Here is a 25,565-nt window from a genome sequence, read left to right on the forward strand (position 1 = left end):
GGTCAATCAACCTCGGTCTGGGGCTCCATGCAAGATCTCACCTCGTGGGGCATCAATGATCATGAGGAAGGTGAGGGATCAGCCCAGAACTACACGGCAGGACCTGGTCAATGACCTGAAGAGAGCTGGGACCACAGTCTCAAAGAAAACCATTAGTAACACACTACGCCGTCATGGATTAAAATCCTGCAGCGCATGCAAGGTCCCCCTGCTCAAGCCAGCGCATGTCCAGGCCTGTCTGAAGTTTGCCAATGACCATCTGGATGATCCAGAGGAGGAATGGGAGAAGGTCATGTGGTCTGATGAGACAAAAATAGAGCTTTTTGGTCTAAACTCCACTCGCCGTGTTTGGAGGAAGAAGAAGGATGAGTACAACCCCAAGAACACCATCCCAACGTGAAGCATGGAGGTGGAAACATAATTCTTTGGGGATGCTTTTTTGCAAAGCGGACAGGACGACTGCACCGTATTGAGGGGAGGATGGATGGGGCCATGTATCGCGAGATCTTGGCCAACAACCTCCTTCCCTCAGTAAGAACATTGAAGATGGATCGTGGCTGGGTCTTCCAGCATGACAACGACCCGAAACACACAGCCAGGGCAACTAAGGAGTGGCTCCGTAAGAAGCATCTCAAGGTCTTGGAGTGGCCTAGCCAGTCTCCAGACCTGAACCCAATAGAACATTTTTGGAGGGAGCTGAAAGTCCGTATTGCCCAGCGACAGCCCCGAAACCTGAAGGATCTGGAGAAGGTCTGTATGGAGGAGTGGGCCAAAATCCCTGCTGCAGTGTGTGCAAACCTGGTCAAGACCGACAGGAAACGTATGATCTCTGTAATTGCAAACAAAGGTTTCTGTACCAAATATTAAGTTCTGCTTTTCTGATGTATCAAATACTTATGTCATGCAATAAAATGCAAATTAATTACTTAAAAATCATACAATGTGATTTTCTGGATTTTTGTTTTAGATTCCATCTCTCACAGTTGAAGTGTACCTATGATAAAAATTACAGACCTCTACATGCTTTGTAAGTAGGAAAACCAGCAAAATCAGCAGTGTATCAAATACTTGTTCTCCCCACTGTATGTAATAATCTTTTGGCAACAATAGATACAACAGTTACTACAGCACACATCCTATGGAGATCTCACCTTAACGTTGTTATACAGTTCCCAGTGTGGTTCAAGGGGTTATTTAATGAAAAACAGCTTTATTGTTTCCCTGTGTGACTCAGTTCCAGAGGGTTCAGTTTAATATGATATGTAATTCAGCTGTTCTTGCAATTTGCTCTCTTTAGTTCTTGAAATTTTTAAACGTTATTCTTCATTGATCGGGAACAGGAAGGCCTATTATTCCTGCTCTGCTCTACTGCCATCCACAGTACTGAGGCAGCTGAGTGTGAAGTTGTATAGCTAAAGAAACACCACAGAGGACCACTCACTGAATACTGTGCTGTTTCCTGCACCAATAACACTAATATTGATAGCCTAGATCTGATGGTGTGCTTTTGAGAAATTAATGATTGTGTATCTCCACATCAGCAGATGGGTCTCCTCTTGGTCCTCTCAGGTAGGAATGCCATGGTTATTGCAGATGTAGACTACCTAAAGATGTTGCCTAAAATGATTGGAGGTTAATCCTCTCCACCCATTCTTCTTTTCCATCGCCACAGCAGATTGATCTGTCAACCTGCCAAGACAGACGCAGCCAAGGCGTCCCAGTCTGGCTTTAACATAAGACAGCCAGGACTGGGCAGGTCCCAGTTAACCCCCTTAGAAGACCATTTGATAAGCCACCATGAAAGAGCTGCCTTTTCTCATTTAGCCCAGAAGCTTTTAGATGAGCGTGTTGATGGGTGAGTTAAGAGTGGGTTAAACCCAGCTCAGTGCTAGAGACCATACTGATTAAGTATGGAGAGTGTTGGTAACCTCCACAAAAGGAGGTTGGTCTCTTACAAACAGCATACAACTACACACATGGGCTGATTGGACCGTTGGAGAGAGTTCTATAATCCTCAGCGCAGGAGCTTTTCTGGTGTGCTTTTCAGTTTGTTGGTCCCAAATCCTTTAACCCTAGCCGAGTTCAGTGTTTACTTGTCACCGGATCCTGAGGACTTGTGCCTTGGCACTCTGTGTGAGTGACAGATGAAGGGCTTATATATAATTTTGCAAAGCGCTTCCTCAATGTGTTCAAGCTTGTTGGCAAACCCCTTATCTGTGGAACAAAAACACGTTGAAGTGCCTGGATTTAGAGGCTGTCACAATACCTGGGAGACGGTGATCTCATTAGGTGTAGGAGCAACCTCCAGTGTACCTCCGTCCGTCCTTGCATGGTGTGGTGAGGTGTGCATGCCCCTGGCTGTTCCGTCCGTGTGAGGAAAGCCCTCCATCAGCACCCACTCCTCCCCTGAAGCCCTGCAGCCCCTATCCTCCCGGTCGACCCAGGCACTAACATGCCTGATAGCAGCCGCTTGCTCTGGGCTTTGGAGCTGTTGATTTATGGGACTGTGTAGCTGCAGCAGCATCTGACCAAATGCCAAGATCTCTGCCTCGTTTCTCCTATCCTAACAGCAGGGCACGGCCCTCTTCTTATTTAGGGCCTGTTTGATCGTTAGATCTATGACTTACTCTATGGACCACTGTATTGTGTTAGACTAAACATGTTGATCAGTTTGTTTAAGGATGTTAATTGTTTACTGTACATTTCAATCCAGTGTGCTAGCCTCAGCTGGGTACACTACCTCGGTCAGAGTTATAGCTGTTTTCTTATTGGAATACATAAACAGTCAATTCAGCATGTATCCAAGACTCTTAACTTGATTGATGATTTTCTTTTAGTAGTTTTTGTTTGATTTCTCAGTTATTTACTTTTCTACAGTCTCTCCTCAGCCTGTGTTTGTGAGCACAGACCACCCTGGTTCTGTGTGTGTGTGTGTGGAGGTCTGCAGCGTAACTTTCCTCCGTTGAGACTTGGAGTGGGGGTGGAGCGCTGGGGTTGTGCACTTTTGAGATTTAACAGGAATGCTTTGGGGATCGCTTTGTTTTTCAGATTTCACTCCTGACTCCCCTTTGGAAATGGGAGGTGAGGGGGAAAAAATAGCAGTTGGGTCCTCAGTGAGAGCAACGCGATAACCTTGTCCATCCGGCTCCCTGTTACCTGACTGCGGTTCTTGTTCTCTCCCTCCACAGAACAATGAAGATCAAGTGGCATTCCAGGTGGGAGGGGGACTTTCTGCTCTGGAACAGATTCTGCAGGTCGTCACTGCAGCCTCCACCCCCACCGCAGTCTCACGCATTCCAATCAAGTGAGTACCAGCTTTTACAATCAAATACAGCTAACCTCGTCTCCACACACACTGTCTTTTGATATACTTTCTATTCAGATTAGAGGGTTTTACACAAACTACACTATATATACAAAAGTATATGGACACCCCTTCAAATTAGTGGATTCGGCTATTTAAGCCACACCTGTTGCTGACAGGTGTATAGAATCGAGCACACAGCCATGCAATCTCCATAGACAAACATTGGCAGTAGAATGGCCTTAATGAAGAGCTCAGTGACTTTCAACGTGGCACCGTCATAAGATGCCACCTTTCCAACAAGTCAGTTCGTCAAATTTCTGCCCTGCTAGTGCTGCCCTGGTCAACTGTAAGGGATGTTATTGTAAAGTGGAAACGTCTAGGAACAACAACGACTCAGCCGCGAAGTGGTAGGCCACACAAGCTCACAGAACGGGACCGCCGAGTGCTGAAGCGTAGCGCGTAAAAATCGTCTGTCCTCGGTTGCAACACTACCGAGTTCCAAACTGCCTCTGGAAGCAACGTCAGCACAATAACTGTTCGTCGGGAGCTTCATGAAATGGGTTTCCATGGCCGAGCAGCCGCACACAATCCTAAGATCACTATGCGCAATGCCAAGCGTCGGCTGGAGTGGTGTAAAGCTCGCCGCCATTGGACTCTGGAGCAGTGGAAACATGTTCTCTGGTGTGATGAATCACACTTCACCATCTGGCAGTCTGAAGGACGAATCTGGCTTTGGCGGATGCCAGGAGAACGCTACCTGCCCGAATGCATAGTGCCAACTATAAAGTTTGGAGGAGGAATAATGGTTTGGGGCTGTTTTTCATGGTTCGGGCTAGGCCCCTTATTTCCAGTGAAGGGAAAACGCTACAGCATACAATGACATTCTAGACGATTCTGTGCTTCTAACTTTGTGGCAACAGTTTGGGGAAGGCCCTTTCCTGTTTCAGCATGACGATGCCCCGTGTAAAAAGCGAGGTCCATACAGAAATGGTTTGTCGAGATCGGTGTGGAAGAACTTGACTGGCCTGCACAGAGCCCTGACCTCAACCCCATCGAACACCTTTGGGATGAATTGGAATGCCGACTGCGAGCCAGGCCTAATCGCCCAACATCAGTGCCCGATCTGCTCTTGTGGCTGAATGGATGCAAGTCCCCGCAGCAATGTTCCAACATCTAGTGGAAAGCCTTCCAGAAGAGTGGAGGCTGAAATAGCAGCAAAGGGGGGACCAACTCCATATTAATGCCCATGATTTTGGAATAAGATGTTCGACATGCAGGTGTCCACATATTTTAGGTCATGTAGTGTATAATGACACTATGTTTAATACAAATTGGTCATGTAGTGTATGTGGCTGCTGCTTGTGGCTCTGTGAGGGTCATCGTCATTGGTCATAATGCATCTTGGTGACCTCTAGTGATGTCACCTCTGCTGAGACAGCCATGAGGAAGTGTACGTGATGTCAAATTACTCCATTCTCTGGCTGGAACAACCACGGTCCCCATACAATACAACTTCATTAATCCGTTGAAATTGACATTTGTATTTTTTTCCTTTCCTTTCCAACCCCCATCCCCCATATTCCCATACTCTTCACAACCAATATCCTGGGCCTATTGCTGCTCTCATGTCCTCATGGGTCATGAGCCAGCATTTCACTGTCTGCCGTCCAACCGGACCTCCACTTAAAACCCATGAGCCTTACCAGCTGCTGTGTAAGCCTCTAAAGACATGTTCCACACTCTGACCTCCGTGACAGCTCTCCTCTGTTTACAATTTGTGATGTTTTTGCAATTGTGCAAAGTGAGTGAGGTAACCTCAGCCCCTCCTTTTATTTCTCTGTTTATAGTGCTCGTATCTCAATCAATACTTTCAGAATGGATCATGAATAATAACGCACCCTTTTTAGAAGGAGAAAGGGATTACATTTTGGTCATCTATTTTGTGTTCATTCTTTTCTGTTGATATACAGAAAGGCCATGTGTCTAATCCATCAGAGACTCTGTCGTGGTTTTGAGTTGTGGGTCTAGAGTTAGTGTGGCCTGCCAGTAGATAACCTCGGAGAGACCGCCATTCTCACAACACTGGAACTCTCTAATGGACTGGAATGGCCTCTCTCCTCCACTCATTAGCATTTACTGTTTCCCAAACCTCCACTAATGGACAAATGCTACTTATATTTATAATGCTTTTAAGTACGGCCATCTCGTGTTTATTGATTTTCTTTTTTAACTCAATCACTAATCCTGGAGAATTTGAAGCAGACTTCCGTATCGTGAGGAATTTTATTAACTTAAATTGGGGGTACAGGTTTTTACTTGTAGGTAGCTAGGAGTATTTTGCTCACAATTGGACTGTTTCTGCTTGTTGAAGCGTGAGACTACACCCACACACTGTTGTTCCTACGCTTTGAGAGATCCACTTGACATATGTAGGAAGAGGAGTTGAATAAGATCAGAGCTACTTTTTTCATCTTCTGCCGGGCTCCTAGTCCAATCCAGAGCTGTAGTGTGCCATGTCTAGATATAAAGGAATGGCCTCCCAGTTACCTTCTTTCAGGACTCAATTACTACCTTGTCTGAACATGTTGAAAATAACTTCTCCAGATCTTCTATGAATATGCATAAGACTGAGGACAACTTTAATTAAGCGTGAAGGGGCAGGTCACTCCAGTGGCGTCATCACAATTTGGAATGTTAGAATGTAGCCTTCCTAAAGTAAAGCTCAAGACAGTTATCCAGTTCTGTTGACAGTTCTTAGTATGTGTTCCACTTGATAAAGTGGTATTATACGTTGAATAGTACATAATAACAGTATATTCATGATGTTACCAGTGGCAAAGCAGATGTGTTGGCAGTTCCTGTCTACCCAGCACCTGTGGGCTCAGGTTGTGATAGACTAGCTGTCTTTAGGCTGTCTCTGTGCTCTCTCTGTCATCCATGCTATAGAGTAGAGTGCTGCCTCAGGCCTGGGGTTGTCGTTGGGCCCCTGAGAGCTATGAGCTTGGGTCAGGACCTGTGATAACTCTCTTCCAGAGCACATCAATCCAGCCCCTCAGACACATCCAGCCCACATTCATAGTAGTCCTGTACATGGTTAAACATATATTACTCCCACATTCATTCTATATAAACACACACATTTACAATATATAGGAAATGTAAGGGAGTCGGGGCAAGGGACGGGAATATTGGGAGCCAGTGATGAGATTCAACACAAGGACATGGCCCGTCTGTCCACTAATCACTATTGCTCATCAGGTGGCTGTATGGCGTAATGGTCGGTGTCTGTGAGACAGACGCTAACCCCAGCGCTTGCTACATTATCTGTTTACAGTAATGCTGCCGTATTGATCGCCTCCTCTCAGATAAGCTGAGTGATTTACAAAAAAGTCAACTGCAGAGTCGGAGATGCTTCAGCAATATTACTCCCCTGGGAGGCCCACTCCTACTTGTTACCATTCCATTAATGAGCTAATAACCCTGTGGCCGCTGGATCCATGTCTAGACTAGCAGAGCAACAACTCTCATTAACAGAAATATAACACAGTATATATAATATACCAGAGATTTTAACCTGCAAAGTCATCCATAAACCAAATGGGCTTGCGTGTGAAGATTATCCTTAATTGGTCTCCACCTGGAGAGTAATTTAGTTGTTTTGTAAAATAATTAATCATTTAGATTGCCTTTATCACACTCTTACTGTTAAAATTGCATATTCAAATCTCAGGGTGAGGGAGTATTGTTGAGAAAAAAGAAGAAACCTGCACACTGCTCTTGCTAGTATCACTGCTCTTTATTAAGCTTTACGTATCGGCCTCAAGGCCTTCGTCAGAGCCGATATTTAAAGCTTAATAAAGAGCAGTGATACTAGCAAGAGCAGTGTGCAGGTTTCTTCTTTTTTTCTCATCTAATTCAACTGTTGCCATGCACCTGCAGCAGAGAGAGCTCAGATATACGAGTGCCTTTTTGAATTTTGAGGGTGTATTGTTAAAAATTCTCCAACAATGGATGTATATTATTTCTGTATTGGATCAGTGCAGTGCAAGTGTGAGCCCTACTCTGTGTGAATGTGTTTGCTCTGTGTGATTCTGAGAGGAGAGTGTGTTGTGTTCCCTTGGGGAGGAGGGGGCAGAGCTGTCTAAAACAAGCTGTAAATGATCACAGATCCTCACCAGGCAAAACCACAGCTCTGCTCTCTCTGCCTCTGGAGACACTTATCTTCAGCATCATTATTATTATATGGTGAGAAAATGTTTTGCCCCAGTCTGGGGGGTAAACAGAAATGCCATTCTGGCCATGTTTTAAAACTTTACTAGCATATCCTTCCTCACTTTGGGGTAATCCCTGCATGATTTAATTTGCAAAAGCAAAGTTTCCACATCACTACTTTAACAAATCTGACACTTCTCAGATGTGTAATTATGTCAAGGAAAGATGGATGCATTCTTCAAGTATTCCAACCTTGTCAACTACTGTGTGGGGCGGCAGGTAGCTTAGTGGTTAAGAGCGTTGTGCCAGTAACCGAAAGGTCGCTGGTTCTAATCCCCGAGCCGACTAGGGTGAAAAATCTGTCGATGTGCCCTTGAGCAAGGCACTTAACCCTAATTGCTCCTGTAAGTCGCTCTGCATAAGAGCGTCTGCTAAATGACTAAAAATGTAAAAAATTTAAAAATGTTGATGGGACATGTCCCTGTGTCTCCCAGTAGGGGTCACTGGGGAGTAGAGCGGGAGAGAGACAGGACTGGGGCGAGTTTTTCCCAGTTATATCTGGGCTCAGCACAAGAGAAGAGAAGCCAGCATCAGAACAGACCGACTGACCCACCCGAAGGGCTGAAGAGGCGGTCGTATAACTTTGAAGACACTTGATGATACAATTCAATATGACTGTGGTATCTGTTTTATCTAAGTGATGTTAAGTGGAACAGGGGCCCCTGTCCTACCACATTGAAAATGAAACAGGCTTATTTTTAAGCTTTATAGTTTTAGAGAGAGGTCTTAAGTCCAGTGACACTGCTATGCTAGGACACGGCATGTTAAAACACTATTGTAGTTAGTTACCTACCTCTGTCACATGACTGAGTGTATGCTGTGAAATCAAAGCTGCTACCTGAGGTTTCATTTCAGGATGTCGTTATATGGTGTGAGTGTTTGCTTGCCTGTGTGTGTGATGCATTGAAGGCTCATCAGATTTCTCCCATTTCATACCCAGCCAGTGTGGAACGTCTTGGAAGCACTCAGGGTATCGGAAAGATCAACAGAATAATCAAATTAAGTGTCATTTAGATAGCAGTGAATGAAGGGATTGTTTGACAGCACCAGGAAATGGATTTGCTCCTCACCTTGTTTTTTGGCTTAGGGTTAGTTTTCTTTCCATGAACACACATATTCCCTGTTGAAAAGCAGGGATTCAACCTGATCTGGAAGTTGGTCAGATTTCTGCAGCATTGCCATGGTCAGGCCTGACTGGGCACATAGGAAAAGCACTGAGATGTTGGGAAACGTGAGCTTGAGGTTCAGGTGGAACGATCTCCTGCTTGATAACCCAGTGACAAAAAGCATAAAGAGTCTTTTACATGGTTGATGTCCTATTATCTTGCAAGAACGGAAGACTTCTGAAAATTGGAAACATCTACCTGTAAGGGGAGTCTACCTGGTATTTTCCCAGTACCCTAAACTATTATGCTGTTTCTGTTGTGTTTTTATGTCACTAAGAAAATACTTATAAATACTCTTGAGCCCTAAGTGTCTCCTGGGATTTTGGAGCAGTACTATACTATGGGGAGGGGTCCTGACCTTCGCTCTAATTTTTCCCTTCCCAGCCATCTGTCTATCAGCCGCTGGGATACTCTATGGATTTTGGGATGGTTTAAACTTAATAGTTTTAATTCAGCCACAGAGATCAGTGACACTCCCAATCCCCCAGCCCCCTTGTCATGTCCGAGCCTGTCGGCCACCCACGGTGATCCCCAGAGGGCTGCATGGTGTAGGGTTGTCCCAGGGGGCTGGCCCAGAATACAGTGTGCTCCAGTCCAGTCTGTGTGTCTTTAGTCTCTATCTAGCCCTCTACAGTAGCTCCTGGCCTGAGGTGGCTGTGTGTGTCTATAGACTCATCAGAACAGGACAGGAGGGTGGTCTGCTGTGGCCGGCCGTCTCAGGTTAAGCAGTTTAGAGTAGGTTAGCAGATTGCACTGCTAATTATCTACATCTCTCCAGGCTTCTTCCCTCTCTCCTCTCACCTATTTCCTATCTCTCTCTCTTGCTCTACCCAACCTGTCAGTATGGGCCATCAGTGGAACCTAATCCCGCGTCTACAAAATAAGGTTTCATTAATCCCAGATTAACAATGTGTCCATTGTATCTCCCGCTGGGTGTAGTCTGGCGGTTGGTGCTGGCACCAAATCCTCGGGTCCGGCAGTGGGCGTGGCATGCTGTCAAATGAGTGCCCAGAGCTGTGTAGGTGGAGGAATGCTGCCTGTTAGGATGGACTGGCATGCGTAGGTCATCCAACGCTGCCTACATAGTGCATGGGTAACACAAGACGGAATAGCATGGCACTTTACCAAATTGCTTCTCAAAATCTTTGACATCAAGGGGCCACAGCGACAGATTCCAGGGACAGGGATGATATCAGGTGTCATGCTAATCAAGCTCAATTAGGTAGGGGGGAGCTAAAGATAGATCACCGAGATTGCTCATTGTATGAGCTGCTGTAAGGACATTACTCAAGCGTGCCGCTGACAGTCGCCATTTGTTTAGAGGGCCTAAAACATGCCTGATTAGCTGTGTTACAAAGTAATTGCATGCTCATTACATGAGCAGTTGACTGAGTCGATTGTGAAAAGTCAGTGGAAGTTCATGACTCCAGATCTGACTCTCTGGTTGAGAGTGTGGTGATTAGGGTTGCAAAGCTACCGGTAATTTACCAAAGTGAGTGTGCAAAGCTGTCATCAAAGGGTGGCTACTTTGAAGAATCTCAGATATAAAATATATATCTTGATTTGTTTAACACTTATTTGGTTACTACATGATTCCATATGTGTTATTTCATAGTTTTGATGTCTTCACTATTATTCTACAATGTAGAAAATAGTAAAAATAAAGAAAAACCCTTGAATGAGTAGGTGTGTCCAAACCTTGGACTGGTACTGTATATATAAAGGATATATCATGCTGAAACCCACATATTAAACACCAATGGTATTCACTAAGTTGATGGTTTATATTTAGGATAATGTTTTACAGCTTTGTCATTCTATTTTTTTATTTTAAAATCCTCTTATTTGATTATTGTATATATTGTACATGTGACGAGGCCAAACAGAAGGCCAAAGATAATTATTCACCTGTGATAATCTGAAGTACCCAAAAGGGCCATTAGATGTCTTGTGATAAATAACATTAAATCCTTGAAAGTTACCACAATTCTGGTAGTTTACTGGTTAATGTTCAAAGGTTTCCAGTAATATACCCTCCCTTTGCAAACCTGGTGGTGATTCTAATTGGAATGGAATTCAGTACTAAAATCATCAATATAATATAATAAAAAATAGATGAAGTGTTATAAAATGAAATGTGCATTCTATATAGTTAGATGGAACATTTTCGGCATACATTTGCCATGTTAACTTTTACAGCAACATTTCGCTTTAGATCCATCTTATTTCCTCTCACATGGGTTTGTGTAGAGAATGGAAGCAGTCGACGGCTGTTTTTCTCCTTAATAAGATTAGAGTAGATAAATGAGGGATGTGCCCTTTAATCTGCTGGTTAAGAGTGGCAGCCACCTGGGGACTGGCCTGTCCCCCCATCTCCCTACATGGATAAAGACATTCTGGGCAGGGCAACCTCCACTTACACGTGGGTAAACCAGGTTGACAGGTTATTATGGACACTGTGAAGATGGTGTATGCCTAATTCATTTCAAGCGTTGCTTTTGTAGCCTAATATTTACAAGATATTTTATAAATATTGACCTTACATTTTTTGAAAGGTTATCGTTCATCTTCCATTTATGACTGCTCTCATGCTAACGTCTTATAGATTTCCGAGGCCTTTTCATGTCAAAGCTTGTAACAGGGTCAGCCCAACCCTGTCATTTTACCTTTCCCAGGTTATCTGACACCCTGCTGTTGCGTCTTGTTTAATTCAATAAGGACACCTTACATTCCATCACAGTACCTGAAGGACTCTTCATCTGAAATGGCTTTTCTCCCCACTGAGTCAGGCATGGGAATGACAATAGCTTGGTTTCATCTCTGTATGTTATTCTTTCTAGTACTTTTCTATCTGCATTGTTGGTAAGGGCCCGTAAGTAAGCATTTCACTCTTAGTCTACACCTGTTGTTTACTAAGCATGTGACAAATAACATTTGATTTGATATGGACGTATTAAAAGCAGCACAGCATCGGACTGAGAGGAAAACTAGTATTTCATTCAATTGCTGCAGACTTTTCAATGATGGTGGAATTATGTCAGTGAAGCTGACTTCTTGCCGAGTTACTCAATCATGGATCTGTTATTTTTTTTCGGGGGGTCAATCAGGCAGGCAGCCCCGGTGCTGGTCGGCTGCCCAGAGAGCACAGTTTGGTGGGGTTCTCACGTTACTTCACTCTGGCCCAATAGAGGTTGTGTTATCGTTCCACTCAATCATGATGGCTGCCTTATCCTACTCACTCCATTTCAATACTATTAATGGACTTTATATCAATATAATATAATTAATGTGTTTTTGTGCTTTACAAGTAAACAGATCTCAAAGTAGTGATTGGCAGAAACAGGGATCAACACACGCGTCTTTTTGGTTTGGTTTGTGTTTTCTCAGGAATGTGTTGATAAATGGTGGTGGAAAAGACCCAAACATTTTATTTGGCTAGAAAGCTTATACACATATGGTATATGATACCCATACAGGAAGATGCTTACTGTAAAAATTTTGTTTAGTAAGCAAGCTTGGCGTGCTTAACCAGACCTTGATGGACTATTTGGAAACGTTCCCATAACTCATAATGTAATACTTCTCACATTATCACCGCATTCTATGTCTGACAGCTTTACACTACAATGTCAATTATGATATGGAGAAAATGACAGATCTGCCCACTAGCATATGAAACAATTAGAATATTTTGGTCACGAGGAAGTTATTGACAGACCTATCCACCTAGGCCTATATCAGTCTCTGCTATTTTCTCTCTATATGCCAACTAGGTTGGAGTGGAAATGCGTTGCAGATGTGAAGGTTGCAGTAGATATCAAAATGTTTACCAGTTGAAATAAACATGGCCTACTTTAGAATAGGAAAGCCAGATTCCATTCTTCCTCAGAGCAGATAGGACACGCCACTCTGCTATTGGCTAAAATATACAGTTGTCAGAAAATATTAACTGATGAAAGAAGGGCGAGGGAGAGCAGCAGTCAGAGCAGAATGATTCATCAGTTATCTGTAGCATTAATCGTCTCTGGGCCTTGTTTAAAGCAGACATAATACAGAGGCATGTTCCGCTCACTGCTCTGCTCTGCCTGGCCATAGCCTGGGGCCCTGAGCTGAGGAGCTGCTGAGAGGAATGGCCTTATCTCCACAGAGGAAACACTGCAGGATATGACTCCAGATTGGACTGCCTGGCACTGTGATTGCAGATTGCATCCAGCAGCTTCTCTGGTTATGCAGATCTCTTGTCTTATTACTGTCCCACTCTGGATAATGAGGTAGTTGAACTAGTGAGGTAGTCTCGTTGTAAGCATAAGTAGTAGTTGATATAACTGGGTTCCTGAATTTTGCTTTCCGTCTCTTGCTGTCAGTGATGTATATGCTTTCAACCCTACCAAAGATAAAACTACCTTTTTAAGGAACCACAAATTTGGTGTAGTTCGTTTGTTCTCAAGTGATCAGGAAACCAATGTCAATTCCCGCGGATAAACTCCTACACTGTAACTCTAGTGTTGTTTTAAATGAGCTGTATAGAGGGCAACATTCTGCCTTGAACTATTTTGTTTTACTTGTGACAAGTGATTCATCTTGTTCTCCATCTGGCTTTCTCTCTCTGTCCTCTCAGGTCTCTATGTGCTGCTATAAACACCTACTATCTGGCATGCTCTCGCTGCCACCTCAACTGCACCTATGTTCTCTTCAGCAACAAGATAACCTTCCTCATGGACCTGCTGCTACATCAGCTCACAGTAAGTGTCCTTTCACCACACCATAGAAAACATCTCCAATTATTACCATTATTGATATGATAACATTACATAAAATATATGTTCTCTCAAACAACACATGTATTATTTTTACATGAGTCATTAAACTCTGTGTGATACTTATGAAGGTGACATGGCATGATCAGAACTGCGGCTAGTTTACCCAAGGACCAGGCTGTTTAATGAATCCCTTCCAATGTCTCTGTAAATTCTCCTGACTACATGCAACACTTAAGTGCTGAAAAACTAGGACCTCCGCCAGCATTTGTTCCTTCCTGGCACTGTGTTAATAAAAGACAGAGAGAGACACACGCTACAGTACAAATCCTGGCCCAGGCAAAGGCTCAGCCACGCAGATTAGGGAATGAGAGAGGGAAAGAGCAGTCTGGCAGGGAGGCAATATGGCGGCTGGGTTACCTGTCAGCCCATATCCTTCAGCGCTCTCTTAGACTGTAAACATCAGCCGACTCCAAACATCTAACGGTGGCGGCTGCACACTGCACAGACCGGACAAGGCACAGACATGGGCTTTGCTACATGCATGAACTCTACTGGGGCTTCCTTTTCCAGCCCTGAGTTCCAATCCAAAGCTGTCGTATTTCCTGAGGGCACAGAGGGGGAGATTAGCCTGTACGCTTCAGTTTATATAAAACATATCCCCACAACTGCCGACTGACATGTTGAATAGCACAATGCTAACTTTTCTAGTTGTGTTGGATACTGACAAAGATGGGGCTCATGAATAGTCCATGTAAAAACGTGTGTGTGCACATGCGTGTGTTTGTGTTTGGAAGTGGGTGGGGGTAGCGAGTGCCGCCGTCGGTGCTTGTCCCTCTTTAATTAGATTTGTGGAGAATGTTGGTGGATTTACTAACGCTGTCAGCATGCTGCCCTAACCATTAGTTTAAATGAGATGTTTTCAGACGTTTTACCTGACCATCTCCTTATTTCTACAACTAAACCTTAACCTCTACACACACACACCAAAATGTCACTTACAGTTCCTTCAGAAAGTATTCACACCCCTGGACTTTTTCCACATTTTGTTGTTTCAGCCTGAATTTAAAATTACATTTAGATGTCACTGGCCTGCACACTACCCCATAATGTGAAAGTGGAATTGTGTTTTTTTAAATTTTTACAAATTCATTAAAAATGAAAAGCTAAAATGTCTTGAGTCAATAAGTATTAAACCCCTTTTTTATGGCAAGCCTAAATAAGTTTAGGAGTAAAAATGTGCTTAACAAGTCACATAATAGGTTGCATGGACTCACTCTGTTTGCAATAATAGTGTTTAACATGATTTTTTTTAATGACTACCTCATCTCTGTACCCCACACATACAATTATCTGTGAAGTCCCTCGGTTGAGCAGTGAATTTCAACCACAAAGACCAGGAAGGTTTTCCAATGCCTCGCAAAGAAGGGCACCTATTGGTAGATGGATAAAAAATAAAAAAGCTGACATTGAATATCCCTTTGAGCATGGTGAAGTTATTAATAACACTTTGGATGGTGTATCAATACACCCAGTCACTACAACGACCTAACTCAGTTGCCGGAGAGGACGGAAACCACTTAGGGATTTCATCATGTGGCCAATGGTGACTTTAAAACAGTTGCAGAGATGAATGGCTGTGATCGGAGAAACTGAGAATGGACCAACAACATTGTAGTTAATCCACAATACTAGCCTAGTTGACAGAGTAAAAAGAAGGAAGCCTGTACAAAATTGAGTGTGTTGGAGTATGTGAGTATGTGCGTGTGTGTTTGTCCAGCATCTGTTGTGCGGGGATGGGGATGTTGGGGGGGAGGGGGTGGGGGGTATGGGATGGACCACGGGAATTATTTGCTAGGATAATAATTGCTTGTCAATGAATTAAATTTAATACAATGGCAAACCGGGTTATATGTTAAAATCCTACACATGAACTGCCAACATTATTACGCATATTAATTGATAATGATGGAAAATAGGATATGCATAATTTTTTTAAATAGTTGTATAGAGAGAGAGAGAGGTGACAGCATTGGAAATGCTTTTGGCGGTTAATCTGCTTCTGTTTTTGTGGGTGGCACTGTGTGCTGTTTTCGATGGATGGGTCTTGGCCTCTCGGGGCCTTAGTGATCCGGAGGGACGTGGGTGGGATGCTGATCACTGGGATGACGGCTCAACTTGGGATGGGGAGGGGCTTTAGCGGGGGAATTAGTGGAGAACAATTGAAGGGTTACTCCGTAGCAATGCAAATATCACGGTACAGCTACAGTGGGGAGAACAAGTATTTGATACACTGCCGATTTTGCAGGTTTTCCTACTTACAAAGCATGTAGAGGTCTGTAATTTTTATCCTAGGTACACTTCAACTGTGAGAGACGGAATCTAAAACAAAAATCCAGAAAATCACATTGTATGATTTTTAAGTAATTAATTTGCATTTTATTGCATGACATAAGTATTTGATCACCTACCAACCAGTAAGAATTCCGGCTCTCACAGACCTGTTAGTTTTTCTTTAAGAAGCCCTCCTGTTCTCCACTCATTACCTGTATTAACTGCACCTGTTTGAACTCGTTACCTGTATAAAAGACACCTGTCCACACACTCAATCAAACAGACTCCAACCTCTCCACAATGGCCAAGACCAGAGAGCTGTGTAAGGACATCAGGGATAAAATTGTAGACCTGCACAAGGCTGGGATGGGCTACAGGACAATAGGCAAGCAGCTTGGTGAGAAGGCAACAACTGTTGGCGCAATTATTAGAAAATGGAAGAAGTTCAAGATGACGGTCAATCACCCTCGGTCTGGGGCTCCATGCAAGATCTCACCTCGTGGGGCATCAATGATCATGAGGAAGGTGAGGGATCAGCCCAGAACTACACGGCAGGACCTGGTCAATGACCTGAAAAGAGCTGGGACCACAGTCTCAAAGAAAACCATTAGTAACACACTACGCCGTCATGGATTAAAATCCTGCAGCGCACGCAAGGTTCCCCTGCTCAAGCCAGCGCATGTCCAGGCCCGTCTGAAGTTTGCCAATGACCATCTGGATGATCCAGAGGAGGAATGGGAGAAGGTCATGTGGTCTGATGAGACAAAAGTAGAGCTTTTTGGTCTAAACTCCACTCGCCGTGTTTGGAGGAAGAAGAAGGATGAGTACAACCCCGAGAACACCATCTCAACCGTGAAGCATGGAGGTGGAAACATCATTCTTTGGGGATGCTTTTCTGCAAAGGGGACAGGATGACTGCACCGTATTGAGGGGAGGATGGATGGGGCCATGTATCGCGAGATCTTGGCCAACAACCTCCTTCCCTCAGTAAGAGCATTGAAGATAGGTCGTGGCTGGGTCTTCCAGCATGACAACGACCCGAAACACACAGCCAGGGCAACTAAGGAGTGGCTCCGTAAGAAGCATCTCAAGGTCCTGGAGTGGCCTAGCCAGTCTCCAGACCTGAACCCAATAGAAAATCTTTGGAGGGAGCTGAAAGTCCGTATTGCTGAAGCTGAAAGTCCGGATCTGGAGAAGGTCTGTATGGAGGAGTGGGCCAAAATCCCTGCTGCAGTGTGTGCAAACCTGGTCAAGACCTACAGGAAACGTATGATCTCTGTAATTGCAAACAAAGGTTTCTGTACCAAATATAAAATTATGCTTTTCTGATGTATCAAATACTTATGTCATGCAATAAAATGCAAATTAATTACTTAAAATCATACAATGTGATTTTCTGGATTTTTGTTTTAGACTCCGTCTCTCACAGTTGAAGTGTACCTATGATAAAAATTACAGACCTCTACATGCTTTGTAAGTAGGAAAACCTGCAAAATTGGCAGTGTATCAAATACTTGTTCTCCCCACTGTATATGGACACTCAATCATTACGGTATTTTTTATTGGTAAATTTACAAACATATATAATGATAAATAGACTTGAAACTTGTATCTCATTATGGTGTATGGTGAAATAAGTATAGCCAGTTATAATCGTAATGGCTTAGCTGATAATAACAAAAGAATAACAATATTTACATGGCTCAAAGAGAAGGAATATAATATCTATTGTATACAGGAAACTCATTCAACAATTCGAGATGAAGTTGCGTGGAAAAAATAATGGGGGGAATATACTTCTCCATGGGCAAAGAAATTCAAAAGGGGTGATGATATTAATTAATAGTAATTTCGATCCGAATGTGCAAATTGTCCAAATAGATACGCAAGGTAGATGGATTATTTTTAATATGTTATTGGACCATAAACAGATATGGCTCATTAACCTTTACGAACCAAATAATGATGATCCACAATTCTTTGACAATATATATAATAAATTATCAACCCTGCTAGCAATTCAAGACAATATTATTATGGTGGGGGATTATAATACTGTTTTAAATAGCTCAATGGACCGTAAAGGAAATCACACCACAAACGATCACCCACATGCTCTTAAGGAAATGGTGAATGTCATGGATACATTTGAACTAGTAGATACAGTGGGGGGAAAAAGTATTTAGTCAGCCACCAATTGTGCAAGTTCTCCCACTTAAAAAGATGAGAGAGGCCTGTAATTTTCATCATAGGTACACGGCAACTATGACAGACAAATTGAGATTTTTTTTCTCCAGAAAATCACATTGTAGGATTTTTAATGAATTTATTTGCTAATTATGGTGGAAAATAAGTATTTGGTCACCTACAAACAAGCAAGATTTCTGGCTCTCACAGACCTGTAACTTCTTCTTTAAGAGGCTCCTCTGTCCTCCACTCGCTACCTGTATTAATGGCACCTGTTTGAACTTGTTATCAATATAAAAGACACCTGTCCACATCCTCAAACAGTCACACTCCAAACTCCACTATGGCCAAGACCAAAGAGCTGTCAAAGGACACCAGAAACAAAATTGTAGACCTGCACCAGGCTGGGAAGACTGAATCTGCAATAGGTAAGCAGCTTGGTTTGAAGAAATCAACTGTGGGAGCAATTATTAGGAAATGGAAGACATACAAGACCACTGATAATCTCCCTCGATCTGGGGCTCCACGCAAGATCTCACCCCGTGGGGTCAAAATCCTGCAGTGCCAGACGTGTCCCCCTGCTTAAGCCAGTACATGTCCAGGCCCGTCTGAAGTTTGCTAGAGTGCATTTGGATGATCCAGAAGAGGATTGGGAGAATGTCATATGGTCAGATGAAACCAAAATATAACTTTTTGGTAAAAACTCAACTCGTCGTGTTTGGAGGACAAAGAATGCTGAGTTGCATCCAAAGAACACCATACCTACTGTGAAGCATGGGGGTGGAAACATCATGCTTTGGGGCTGTTTTTTTAGCAAAGGGACCAGGACGACTGATCCGTGTAAAGGAAAGAATGAATGGGGTCATGTATCGTGAGATTTTGAGTGAAAACCTCCTTCCATCAGCAAGGGCATTGAAGATGAAACGTGGCTGAGTCTTTCAGCATGACAATGATCCCAAACACACCGCCCGGGCAACGAAGGAGTGGCTTCGTAAGAAGCATTTCAAGGTCCTGGAGTGGCCTAGCCAGTCTCCAGATCTCAACCCCATAGAAAATCTTTGGAGGGAGTTGAAAGTCCGTGTTGACCAGCGACAGCCCCAAAACATCACTGCTCTAGATGAGATCTGCATAGAGGAATGGGCCAAAATACCAGCAACAGTGTGTGAAAACCTTGTGAAGACTTACAGAAAATGTTTGACCTGTGTCATTGCCAACAAAGGGTATATAACAAAGTATTGAGAAACTTTTGTTATTGACCAAATACTTATTTTCCACCATAATTTGCAAATAAATTCATTAAAAATCCTACAATGTGATTTTCTGGATTTTTTCTCTCTCAATTTGTCTGTCATAGTTGACGTGTACCTATGATGAAAATTACAGGCCTCTCTCATCTTTTTAAGTGGGAGAACTTGCACAAATGGTGGCTGACTAAATACTTTTTTTCCCCACTGTATATGGAGGCTTAAATATACTGATCTAGTGAGATATACATGGTGGAGACTGAATCAAGCTAGTCGTCTTGACTTCTTTATCTCATTCTCGTTGGCACCAAAAGTAAAAAAAAAGTGTTGATAGGGGACAGAATGCGGTCGGACCATCATATAATAGGCATATACATTACTCTTACTGAATGTCCACGTGGGCGAGGATATTGGAAATTTAATCAAAGCCTATTGGATGATAATTTATTTATAATTAGAACAAAGGAATTTAGAACTGACTTTTTCCAACATAACATAGGTACAGCAAATCCCCTTATTGTATGGGATACCTTTTAAATGTGCCTTTAGAGGCCATGCAATTCAGGACTCATCTCGAAAACAAAAGCAATTTAGGTCAAAAGAGTTTATACTAACAAAGGAAATAGAAAGTCTAACAGAACAGATAGATGGCGGTAAAAACAGTAACATAGAGGCTCAGAATAAATTAGAGGAAAAACAAAAAGAAATGGAGAAACTTATTCAAGAAAGATCAAGTGTAATATATTATAAAAATAAAGCAAACTGGATGGAATATGGGGAAAAATGCACAAAATTATTTTTTAATCTTCAACATAGGAATGCTACCAAAAAGAACTTAATGAAACTGGTTACAATTGACGGAGTCACCCATGATTCACCAAATTATATTTTGAAGGAGGAAACAAAGTACTTTAAGCATATGTTTTCTTTTCAGTCGCCTCCATCTCCTCTAACTGAAGCTAATTGTAGAGATTTTTTTTCTATTGATAATGTCAAATTAACAGCCATACAGAAAGACTCATGTGAAGGTGAAATTACAGAGGAGGAACTTCTGGATGCAATTAAATACTTTAAGTCTGGGAAAACTCCAGAGTTGGATGGCATACCAGTCGAGGTATACCAAACCTTTTTTGATATACTAAGAGGACCGTTATTAGCATGTTTTAACCACTCCTATGTAAATGGTATATTATCTGACACTCAAGAAGAAGGTCTGATCTCATTATTACTGAAACAGGATACAAGTGGAAAATATAAAGATCCAGTCCATTTACAAAATTGGAGGCCCCTTACACTTCAGTGTTGTGATGCAAAAATTCTAGCAAAATGTATAGCGCATAGAATTAAAAAGGTATTGTCGGATATTATTCATTCTAATCAGACAGGTTTTTTACATGGAAGATACATTGGAGATAATATAAGGCAAGTATTGGAGACAATAGAACACTATGGAAAATATGGGAAACCAGGCCTGCTATTCATAGCAGACTTCGAAAAGGCATTTGATAAAGTACGACTGGGGTTTATATATAAATGCCTGGAGCATTTCAATTTTGGAGAATCTCTTATAAAATGGGTCAAAATCATGTATAGTAAATAATGGCTATTTCTCAGAAAGTTTTAAACTGTCAAGAGGAGTGAAACAAGGTTGTCCACTATCGGCATATCTATTTATTGTGGCCATCGAGATGTTAGCTATTAAAATCAGATCCAATAATAATATCAGAGGATTAGAAATCCAGGGTTTAAAAACAAAGGTGTCATTGTATGCTGATGATTCATGTTTTCTTTTAAATCTACAACTAGAATCCCTCCACAGCCTCATAGAGGATCTAGATACATTTTCTAACCTCTCTGGATTACAACCAAATTATGACAAATGTACTATATTACGTTTTGGATCACAAAAAAATACAAGTTTTACATGACCATGTAGTTTACCAATAAAATGGTCTGATGGTGATGTGGATATACTCGGAATACATATCCCAAAGGAAATAAATGATCTCACTTCAATAAATTTTAATAGAAAGTTAGCAAAAATAGATAAGATCTTACTACCATGGAAAGGAAAATACCTGTCAATTTGTGGAAAAATCACCCTGATTAACTCTTTAGTATTATCCCAGTTTACCTATTTGCTTATGGTCTTGCCTACGCCTAGCGAACAGTTTTTTAAATTATATGAGAAAAAAAAATTCTATTTTATTTGGAACGGCAAGCCAGACAAAATTAAAAGGGCATATTTATATAATGAATATGAATTCGGAGGACAGAAATTATTAAATATTAAAGCATTAGACATATCACTAAAAGCTTCAGTCATACAAAAGTTATACATAAATCCGAATAGGTGCTCAAGTAAATTTGTAAGATTGTCTCACCCAATGTTCAAGAAAGGCCTTTTTCCCTTTATTCAGATTACAACAACTCATTTTCAGTTATTTGAAAAGGAAATCATCTCCCCAAAAAACAGTTGCAGAGATGAATGGCTGTGATCGGAGAAACTGAGAATGGACCAACAACATTGTAGTTAAAATGACCTCCAGCAAAATGACCTCCAGCAGGCCACAAATGTGCATGTGTCTGCTCAAACGGTCAGAAACAGACTCCATGAGGGTGGTATGAGGGCCCGACGTCCACAGGTGGGGGTTGTGCTTACAGCCCAACACCGTGCAGGACGTTTGGCATTTGCCAGAGAACACCAAGATTGGCAAATTCGCCACTGGCGCCCTGTGCTCTTCACAGATGAAAGCAGGTTCACACTAAGCACGTGACAGACGTGACAGAGTCTGGAGATGCCGTGGAGAAGGTTCTGCTGCCTGCAACATCCTCCAGCATGACCGGTTTGGCGGTGGGTCAGTCATGGTGTGGGGTGGCATTTCTTTAGGGGGCCGCACAGCCATCCATGTGCTCACCAGAGGTAGCCTGACTGCCATTAGGTACCGAGATGAGATGCTCAGACCCCTTGTGAGACCATATGCTGGTGCGGTTGGCCCTGGGTTCCTCCTAATGCAAGACAATGCTAGACCTCATGTGGCTGGAGTGTGTCAGCAGTTCCTGCAAGAGGAAGGCATTGATGCTATGGACTGGCCCGCCCGTTCCCCAGACCTGAATCCAATTGAGCACATCTGGGACATCATGTCTCGCTCCATCCAGCAACGCCACGTTGCACCACAGACTGTCCAGGAGTTGGCGGATGCTTTAGTCCAGGTCCGCCACCTCATCAGGAGCATGCCCAGGCGTTGTAGGGAGGTCATACAGGCACGTGGAGGCCACACACACTACATCAAAGTTGGATCAGCCTGTAGTGTGGTTTTCCACTTTAATTTTGAGTGTGACTCCAAATCCAGACCTCCATGGGTTGATACATTTGATTTCCATTGATTAATTTTTGTGTGATTTTGTTGTCAGCACATTCAACTATGTAAAGAAAAAAGTATTTAATAAGATTATTTCATTCATTCAGATCTAGGATGTGTTATTTTAGTGTTCCCTTTATTTTTATGAGCAGTGTATAAACACCATGGGACCATGCAGCCGTCATACCACTCAGGAAGGAGACGCGCTCTGTCCCCTAGAGATGAACGTACTTTGGTGCGAAAAGTGCAAATCAATCCCAGAACAACAGCCAAGGACCTTGTGAAGATGCTGGAGGAAACAGGTACAAAAGTATCTATATCCACTGTAAAACAAGTCCTATATCGGCATAACCTGAAAGGCCGCTCAGCAAGGAAGAAGCCACTGCTCCAAAACCGCCATAAAAAAGCCAGACTACGGTTTGCAACTGCACATGGGGACAAAGATCGTACATTTTGGAGAAATGTCCTCTGGTCTGATGAAACAATAATATAACTGTTTGGCCATAATGACCATCGTTATGTTTGGAGGAAAAAGGGGGACGCTTGCAAGCCGAAGAACACCATCCCAACCGTGAAGCATGGGGATGTCAGCATCATGCTGTGGGGGTGCTTTGCTGCAGGAAGGACTGGTGCACTTCACAAAATAGATGGCATCATGAGGAAGGAAAATTATGTGGATATATTGAAGCAACATCTCAAGACATCAGTCAGGAAGTTAAAGCTTGGTCGCAAATGGATCTTCCAAATGGACAATGACCCCAAGCATACTTCCAAAGTTGTGGCAAAATGGCTTAAGGACAACAAAGTCAAGGTATTGGAGTGGCCATCACAAAGCCCTGACCTCAATCCTATAGAAAATGTGTGGGCAGAACTGAAAAAGCGTGTGCGAGCAAGGAGGCCTACAAACCTGACTCAGTTACACCAGCTCTGTCAGGAGGATTGGGCCAAAATTCACCCAAATTATTGTAGGAAGTTTGTGGAAGGCTACCCGAAACGTTTGACCCAAGTTAAACAATTTAAAGGCAATGCTACAAAACACTAATTGAGTGTTTGTAAACTTCTGACCAACTGGGAACGTGATGAAAGAAATAAAAGCTGAAATAAATCATTCTCTCTACGATTATTCTGACATTGCACATTCTTAAAATAAAGTGGTGATCATAACTGACCTAAGACAGGGAATCTTTACTAGGATTAAATGTCAGGAATTGTGAAAAACTGAGTTTAAATGTATTTGGCTAAGGTGTATGTAAACTTCCGACTTCAACTGTATATATTTATTAATAAACATTTCTTGGAGTATTTCAGATGCTTGTGCTTTTCTTGTAATAAAGAGTTTAGGATAACTAACATTAAAATATTAACTTGAAAAAAGTATGCAAAATCATGTCAGAACTTGGAGCATACTGATTCCTCTATCAGCCCTTCTTTGAGGGTAAGGGGAGCATTTAGTTAATACCGCAGATGGTTAATACAGTACCCTCCCATATGTTAGCTTCAGTCCAGTGGTTTGCTCCACAGTCTCAGTATTCGGTTGGCTTCCCTTGTTACCAGGGAGGGAATACTTCTGAGACCTCTCATATGGCAGCAGCAGCAGTCTGGCACGGCAACAGTAACCATGTCACACTAATTGTTAACCACCGATTTATGGCCCACACTTGATGAATTATACAGTAACACCTGTGTTGTTGTTTATGCCATGGTGTGTCAGGATTCCAACCAATACAAATGGCCTTTGCCGGTAAACAAAGGAAAGGGATATTTGTCTGTGTGATTCACAAAACCTTCTTAAGAAGAAATGTCTTGACTGCCATTTTTTCCTTAACTATAGACTTATGAAGAAAGTTAAGCAAAGTTGCTATTCCTCAAAAACATTATTGGAAATGTTATTGCGCTATTTCTTATGTTTCTCCTTAAGCAAAAAGATAAGAAGAAATGTGATTCTTGAAAATGACATTTTTGGATTTGTTTTTAATTCCAAGATAGTTAAACCCTTGTCTTAAACCCTCGTCTTAAACAATTTAGCTAGATAGCTAGCTAAATTGGTTGCCTAGCAACAAACATCTTAAGGAAAATTCTTAAGAAGATATTTGAGAAGTTCGTAAGAAAATCATTAAATCTTAAGATATTGTTGAGGAACTGCACTGACTTATGAACCGCTTTTTATGTTTTTGCATAAGAAGTGTTTTATGAATCTGGGCCCAGGTCTTTTGCCTTGGGCATTGTCAGTTTGTACTGTGATCGATCAATGTCGATTTCTTTTTTGATAGAGCACTTGTCAAGCTGACAAGGACTGCATTCGGAAAGTATTCAGACCCCTTCCCTTTTTCCACATTTTGTTACTTTACAGCCTTATTCTGAAATTGATTTTATATGAAACATTTAATCCTCAATCTAATCACAATACCCCATAATGACAAAGCGAAAACAGGTTTTTAGAATTTTTTTATTTTTTCATACAAATAAAAAACAGAGATACCTTGTTTACATAAGTATTCAGACACCAATCAGGCCTTTATGGTACATTTTACATTTACATTTTAGTCATTTAGCATGCGCTCTTATCCAGAGCGACTGACAGTTAGTGAGTGCATTCATAATTTTTTTTATATATATTTTTTTTCATACTGGCCCCCCGTGGGAATCGAACCCACAACCCTGGCGTTGCAAACACCATGCTCTACCAACTGAGCTACATCCCTGCCGGCCATTCCCTCCCCTACCCTGGACGACGCTGGGCCAATTGTGCGCCGTCGCATGGGTCTCCCGGTCGCGTCCGGCTACGACAGAGCCTGGATTCGAACCAGGATCTCTAGTGGCACAGCTAGCACTGCGATGCAGTGCCTTAGACCAGTGCGCCACTCGGGAGACAATGCAGTGCCTTAGACCACTGCGCCACTGGTAGTGGCCAGACGGAAGCCACTCCTCAGTAAAAG

At 42.4% G+C, this 25,565-nt stretch overlaps 1 protein-coding gene across 1 annotated transcript in view; it reads left to right on the forward strand.

Annotated features, from left to right (window-relative positions):
- The window catches only part of LOC121576611 (S phase cyclin A-associated protein in the endoplasmic reticulum-like), a 117,832-nt gene that overhangs the window by 55,516 nt on the left and 36,751 nt on the right, over window positions 1-25,565 (forward strand). The window contains 2 exon segments of the mRNA XM_041889878.2: window positions 3,189-3,304; window positions 13,364-13,487. Of these exon segments, the coding sequence (XP_041745812.2) occupies window positions 3,189-3,304; window positions 13,364-13,487 (240 nt within the window).

Source organism: Coregonus clupeaformis, chromosome 11 (assembly GCF_020615455.1).
Source record: "Coregonus clupeaformis isolate EN_2021a chromosome 11, ASM2061545v1, whole genome shotgun sequence".
Lineage (NCBI taxonomy): Eukaryota > Metazoa > Chordata > Actinopteri > Salmoniformes > Salmonidae > Coregonus > Coregonus clupeaformis.